Source organism: Uranotaenia lowii, chromosome 1 (assembly GCF_029784155.1).
Source record: "Uranotaenia lowii strain MFRU-FL chromosome 1, ASM2978415v1, whole genome shotgun sequence".
NCBI lineage: Eukaryota > Metazoa > Arthropoda > Insecta > Diptera > Culicidae > Uranotaenia > Uranotaenia lowii.
Genome location: NC_073691.1, coordinates 36,840,953 through 36,848,661, shown reverse-complemented (window position 1 = coordinate 36,848,661; position 7,709 = coordinate 36,840,953). Strand labels below are relative to the sequence as shown.

Here is a 7,709-nt window from a genome sequence, read left to right as displayed (position 1 = left end):
AATCAACATTTTGGGAAAAAATCGTCTGAAATCGATAAAAAATTATATGATATTAAGTTATCTGATTGTGTCAGAGATTTATCAGCTTCGGGCTGGTTTTGAGAAAGATTATATGAGATTGAATTGTCAGATTGTGTCAGAGATTTTTATCAGCTTTGGGCTGGTTAACCGTCAGTAACACTTTGTGTTTGTCAGTTTTGTTGGAATTGATTGGATTTTGATTCAATATGCCTGTCACGAAGAAGGTGACTTCTGCAGCAGCAACAACTGCTGCTACGCCGTCCTTGAAGGTGTTAAACGTTAAACTTAGACAGATTCAAATATCAGCGGGAGACATCTGGCGTTTCGTCGATAATTTTCAAGATGAATGTTCTACTTCTGAAATTGAAATACGCTTGGAGGAGTTAGACAGTTTATGGGAACGGTTTAATGATGCCTTAGTAGACATTCAATCGCATGAGGAGTTTGATGAGTTTGAGAATACCTGTGAAAAAGATAGGCTTTTGTACAGTGAGCAATATTACCATGCTAAATCGTTTTTGATGGAGAGAATTAAAGAGCGCAGGAGGGTTCCGGAAGGTGAACAAACCTCTAGGGCAAACGAAAGCTTGTCACAATCTACACTTGATCATGTTCGACTTCCTCAGATCAAGTTGCAGACCTTCAACGGTGACATTGAAGAATGGTTAAGCTTTAGGGACCTTTTTACATCATTGATTCATTGGAAACCAGATTTACCAGAAGTGGAAAAGTTCCATTATTTAAAGGGCTGTTTGCAAGGTGAACCTAAAGCCCTTATCGACCCTTTGAAAATAACCCAGGCAAACTATCAAATCGCTTGGGATTTGTTAGTTAAAAGATACAACAACAGCAAACAACTTCGGAAAAGACAGGTTCAAGCCCTGTTCCAGCTGCCAACGCTTACCAAGGAATCCGTCACCGATTTGCACGTTCTTTTGGAAGGTTTTGAAAGAATTGTGCAGACGTTGGATCAAATCGTTCAACCTGTGGATTATAAGGATCTACTATTGGTCCAGATTCTCTCCTCGCGTCTCGATCCAGTGACACGCAGAGGATGGGAAGAATTTTGGGCAAATGAGGACCAGGATTTGATCAAAAATTTAACGGAATTCCTGCAGAGGCGAGTTCGCGTTTTGGAATCGTTGCCAGCAAAACCAGTTGAACAAAAACCTCCTCAGCATCAACCTTCGACAAAGCCAAAACCATTCGTAAGAGGGAGCTATAATATAGTTCAAACATCCGGTAAACGCTGTGTAGCTTGTGCGTCAGATCATCCTCTGTACCAATGCGCAAGTTTCCAACGGCTGGCAGTAGCAGATAGGGAAAAGCTTTTGCGAACAAACCAAATGTGTCGAAATTGTTTCAACAAGGGTCATAAGGCGGTGGAATGCAGATCAAAATACTCTTGCCGACATTGCAAGGGTCGACACCATAGTTTGGTCTGCTTTAACCAGGAAAGGACAGCATCAACAAGTTCAGATCAACGCAGAAGTGAGCCAGCACGGACGGATTCTGAACCCAGCGCCACACAAGTCACCAACGCAGCAACAACGGTCACAAAATCATCGAATGCTTCGCAATGCTCTGCGCAAATTCTTCTGGCAACCGCAGTGGTGGTTCTAGAAGACGATTACGGTAATCGGTATCCAGCACGGGCTCCTTTGGACTCGGGGTCAGAGAGCAACCTACTCACGGAGCGCATGAGCCAACGCCTGAAGGTTTCCAGGGAAAGGGTGGACATTTCGGTGATTGGAATCGGGCAAGCATCCACCAGGGTTAAGCAGAGAATTCAAGCAACGGTCAAATCACGCGTTTCTGAATTCGAAAGGTCGATGAGTTTCCTCGTTTTGCCTAAGGTAACTGCTAACTTGCCTGTCGCTTCGATAAATACCAAGGGATGGAAGATTCCGAAGGGAATTGACCTAGCTGATCCTTCCTTTTCGGTTTCTGGTCAAGTTGATATCGTTTTGGGCATTGAAGCGTTCTTTGAGTACTTTGATAGTGGCAAGAAAATTCATCTTGGACCTGGATTACCGACATTAAATTACTCCGTATTTGGATGGGTGGCTTGTGGTGGGGTTTCTTTATCTAAAACCTCTATCTCCGTGGCAAATAATTCCATTTTGGCAGAAGAATCCCTAGAATCCTTGATGACTCGATTTTGGTCCTTAGAGGAGGTCGAGTCCCCGGTCGTATTTTCCCCTGAAGAAGCTCGCTGCGAAAGCCTATTTACCCAGACGGTGCAGCGACAGCCTAATGGTCGTTATACAGTCACTTTACCCAAGAATGAAAACGTTTTGGCGCAACTTGGCGAATCTAAGGAGATCGCATTGCGGCGTTTTCTAGCCACGGAACGAAGATTAGCCAGAGATGAGAACCTGAGGAACCAATACATTGCCTTTATGGAAGAATATGTCAGTTTGGGTCATATGCGTAAAGTTCATGAGTCAGTAAATGAGTCTGTTAATGAGTCTGTTAATGAGTCTGTTACGCAAACAGTTGATAAGTCAGTTGATGAGTCAGTTGATAAGTCAGTAAGATCAATGTCTGTGAATGCGTCAGTAAACAATGTCAGAAATTTGTCAGTCAGACGCTGTTATTTGCCCCATCACCCGGTGGTTAAAGAGGCCAGCACCACCACGAAGGTGAGAGTGGTATTCGATGCCTCTTGCAAAACATCTTCGGGAATATCCCTTAACGATTCTTTGCTTGTCGGTCCGGTTGTTCAAGAAGATCTACGATCGATCATCCTACGTTGCCGCATCAAACAGTTCATGATAGTCGCTGATGTGGAAAAAATGTTTCGTCAGATTGAAGTTCACCCATCCGATCAATCTCTTCAGTCGATTCTATGGAGATCTTCTCCTACCGATGAGATTTCGATCTACGAACTTTGCACGGTGACCTACGGAACAAAACCGGCACCTTTTTTGGCCACACGCACGCTTCGACAACTAGCTATGGATGAAGAGGTTAACTTTCCACTTGCAGCAAGGTCTGTTCTCGAAGATACGTATATGGATGACGTAATCACAGGAACAGATGATGCCTCAGAAGCCAGAATCTTACGAAGTCAACTGGATGGTTTAATGTCAAGTGGAGGCTTTCGCTTGAGGAAATACGCGTCTAATTGCTTGGAGATCTTAGCCAATATACCCCAAGAAAACTTGGCGATTCCTTGTTCGGAAGGAATACCACTCGATCCCAATCCATCGGTTAAAACTTTGGGCCTTACTTGGATGCCTGTGTCGGACGAATTTAGTTTTCAGTTTTCCTTGCAACCATTAGACGATAGAGAGCCTATAACCAAACGTCGAATTCTAGCAATAATTGCTACATTGTTTGATCCTCTGGGGCTACTTGGAGCCACAATTGCAAGCGCGAAGATCTTTATGCAACTGCTTTGGACGTTGCAAGATGAAAGGGGAGAAAAACTTAATTGGGATCAGCCAGTACCTCAAATGGTGGGTGAGCAGTGGAAGAAATATTACCAACAACTTCCGCTTTTGAACCAAATCAAACTCCACCGTTGTGTCATCATACCTCAGCCGGTCTCGATTGAATTACACTACTTTTCTGATGCGTCAGAGAAGGCTTACGGTGCGTGTGCCTACGTGCGCAGTCAGAATCGTGAGGGTCAGGTAAACGTCAGTTTGCTCACTTCAAAATCGCGAGTAGCACCACTCAAATGTCAGAGTATTCCCAGGCTTGAACTCTGCGGGGCCCTTGTGGCCGCAGAGCTCAATGAGCAGATTAAAAGGTCAGTTAAAATGAGTCTGCGAACAGTGTTTTGGACTGATTCTACCTGTGTTCTGCGTTGGCTTCAATCGATCCCGTCAACCTGGACCACTTTCGTCGCAAACCGAGTTAGCAAAATCCAAACTCTAACAGAAGGCTGTCAATGGAATCACGTTGCCGGAAAGGAAAATCCAGCTGACCTTATATCCCGCGGAATAACACCGGACGAAATAGTAGAGAACCAATTTTGGTGGAATGGTCCAAGTTGGTTATCGGAGAATCCAGATAGATGGCCTAATACTACGAAAACATTCCCTGAAGGGGACGAAGAAAACGAACGAAGGCGTTCTACAATTGTTGCGACAGGTTCAGAGAAGCAAGAATTTATCCGTTGGTATCTTTCTCACTTCTCCTCCTACACGAAATTGATACGTTGTACAGCCATTTGGATGAGATTGTGTCGAGTGCTTAAAAGGTCGAAGAAAGGTATTATTTCCGGATTTCTTACCACCATGGAGTTGTCGGAAGCTGAACTAGTTTTGGTACGACTTGTTCAGAAGGAAAGTTTCCCTGAAGAGCTTCGGGCGCTTTCAAGCCAGGAATTCGTGTCACGTCGATCCCCACTTCGATGGTTTAACCCATTCTTAGAAAACGATCTGATAAAATTGGGTGGACGATTGAAACCCAATGAACCAGAAACCTTCGAACATCCTCTCGTTCTCCCAGCGCAACATTGTTTCACTAAACTGTTGTTTCAACATTACCATGAACGGTTGCTTCATAGTGGACCGACCTTGATGCTGAGCGCAATCAGGCAACGATTTTGGCCACTTGGAGGAAGAAGTGGAGTTCGTCATGTTGTCCACCGCTGTCTGAAATGCTTCAAAGCAAAGCCGACCCCAATAGAGCAATTTATGGGAGAATTGCCTGCAGAAAGAGTGACAGAGTCTAGGCCATTCACAAAAACTGGCGTTGACTATTTTGGTCCAATCTACGTTCGGCCCGGACCTCGAAAACCAGCTTCAAAGGCATACGTGGCTCTGTTTGTTTGCTTTTCAACCAAGGCAGTTCATTTGGAGTTGGATTCCGATCTTTCTACTGATCGTTTTCTCCAGGCACTTCGGAGATTTATTGGACGATGGGGAAAAATCACCGATATCTTCTCGGACAACGGGACAAATTTTATAGGAGCCAAAAATTATTTACACGAACTTTACCAACAGCTTAATTCAAAACCACACCAAGAGAAGGTATCCAAACATTGCGCTGATGATGGGATTCAGTGGCATTTGAATCCGCCCCGTGCCCCACATTTCGGTGGGCTTTGCGCTGTGCGCTCTGCAAAACATCACATCCTCAGAGTGATAGGCGATCAACCGTTACCATTCGAAGATATGTGTACTTTGTTGGTTCAGGTCGAGAGCTGTCTGAACTCAAGACCAATTACACAGCTCACAGACGATCCTAATGATCTCGAGCCACTTACCCCTTCCCATTTCTGGCTTGGTTCGTCTCTGCAAGGTCTACCGGAACGTGATTTGAGAAATGTGTCCACAAACCGGCTGAATAATTCTCAAATTGTGCAACAAAAACTGCAGCAGATATGGGCTCGGTGGAAGCATGAGTATCTCTGTCAACTACAGGCCAGAACGAAGAGGTGGAACAAACCTGTAAATATTGAAGTCGGAAAACTGGTGGTGATTTGTGATGATAATTCTCCACCAATACACTGGAAGATGGGCCGGATTCACGCAGTGCACCCAGGAAAAGATGGGATCATACGGGTCGTTACGCTCAAGACTGCTACAGGGTTTAAAACAAGAGCAGTAGAACGTCTTTGTCTGTTACCCGTTCAACCAGAAATTGATGTTGTTGTTGAGTCAAACGTAGAGTAGAAATCCCAACCTTTTCCTTTCCCCTCCCTTCCCAAGAAGAGGATTTTCCTTTTTTTCTAATTTCAGAAATCGAGCTATTTCTGGGTGGGTGAGGATGTACGATGGTGACCCTAGGCACGCTACTGATTTCAGCCCATCAATCCCTCCTATTGTCGGTGCGGTGGGCCATTGGGAGAAGATTTCCACGATCGGAAAACAATAGCCAAGCGAAGACGATCCTCTCCAAAAGGCTATATTCACCACACACCGGCTGGCTGGTTGTTAGCCGATGATCGTCAGTCAGTCCTAGTCTGAGTCCGTCGAGTTATTGTCACGCGTGTCGTAGAGTCCGTTAGAATAAGTCTATGTAGTCAAGTTGTAATAAATTAAGTTATTAGAAAAAGTGTGTTTTAACTAGAAGTCGTGTGTTAAATTATTTGTCTGGATAACCAGAGGCCCAACAAACCAAAAACTCCAATCTGCCTGGAACCGACCAACCATCAAGAGCAGCCATCAAATTGGAAATCATCCACACCAACCCACCCTTCCCCTTCGATGTTGGACGGAGGAACGGCGGCACCAGCTATCAAGACCAGACGGTAAGGTGCCCACAAAAAGGTCGTTGACCCCCTACCCGCCAACAGACTTTGTTCGACTTACGCACTTTGAATTCCATGATCGCTGGCCTAGCTAAGCAGAACAAGTTCTACGTCGCCAATGCAATGGTTGCTACTCCGTGATTGATCGAGGCCATCAGTTTTGTGCAAGGGCCAAAAGAATGCTGCTTGAGATTAACAGTTCATTCACAATGCACAAAGCTCATGCTATCCTTTTGAAAATGATCAATAACGGTGCCGGCCACGACCTAGTAGTCAATAAGGGATGAAGGAGAGATTGTTAGTAGCATACTTCAAAGGATCAATTAACAACCTTTTGTCCCTTTGTATTCCAAAGATTAATTTTGAAAAATTCAAACACAAAGGTAAGCATCAATAACTATAGAAACCGTCTATACGTCTGCGAATCTATATTTAAATATCGAAGGAAAGGGTCGGGTTAGTAGGGGAAAGGTTATACTTTAGGACCGAGTTTTCCTACGCCTTCAATGCTTATATATATTTCTTAAGGAAACTCCATTCTACTAACTCTTTCTTTGTGGCAGTATTAAAAAGTTTAAAAGTAATGTAAAAAATATTTTTAAATCTTCTTTTAACTAACTTGTTTTCCTTATTCTTGTTCCTGATACACGTTTTTAAAATGATCCTTAAGAATGAAGATACTTCTATCAAACATCGAAGAATATTCACAATACCGAATAATTCATTTCAATCAATTTTCCATGGGAATGAATCATGGGATTAAATCACATCTAATCAGTTTCTATCACATGGATATGCCAATAAAACTACTCAATTATTACTTTTGAAATTGAACCTAACAAAATTTTGCGCGGTTATAAATTTGACAAAATATGAATAAATATGAAAACAGTCTTAACATTTTCATATTCTTTTTTTTTCACATTTGTTCATATGATATGCTGAATAGCAAGAATTTGACGAAAACGTTTTGAAGTAACGTTGTTGTTTTTAAATGATAAAAAAAACATTATACTTTCAACTTTTATTTTGATTAACACATTAACAGCAATATTTAGGATAATGTTTTTTATTAGCTATTTGGAGTCGACATCATAAAACGCCTGTAAGGCTGCAAAAGATTCTTCAGTTAGCAGTTAGCTCTTAGACGAAACATAGCTTGCTTTCATGTTTGCATACAATCATATATGTCCCGCCTATGTAAAAAGCGCTGAAATATGTTACGCTGGTGCAATGTTATTGTCAAAATATAAAATTTAGTGAAATGGTAATAACTTTTAAAATTAGAAAAGGTACCTTACACTCCTCTAGTGAACATAACGGGAAATAAAAGAATATTCACTTAGCTTAGGTTGATCTTTTCTTCAAAGCTGAGCGACAGCTTTGAAGAAAAACATTTCTGGAATTATCCAGAGGGCGTAGATAATGAAAACATTCTATATCAAACGAAACTATTGAGTATATCTGATTTGATTTG

The 7,709-nt window shown here is 42.5% G+C and overlaps 1 protein-coding gene across 1 annotated transcript; it reads left to right on the top strand.

Annotated features, from left to right (window-relative positions):
* Positions 1 to 227: 227 nt before the first annotated feature.
* On the top strand, positions 228 to 5,654 carry LOC129759254 (uncharacterized). The gene has a single exon (XM_055756667.1). It carries the CDS (start codon positions 228 to 230, stop codon positions 5,652 to 5,654), a length of 5,427 nt encoding a protein of 1,808 aa, XP_055612642.1.
* The last annotated feature ends 2,055 nt before the right edge of the window (positions 5,655 to 7,709 follow it).

Coding starts and splice junctions, on each gene's coding strand:
- LOC129759254 (XM_055756667.1), top strand. CDS start 228: ATGCCTGTCACGAAGAAGGTGACTTCTGCAGCAGCAACAACTGCTGCT.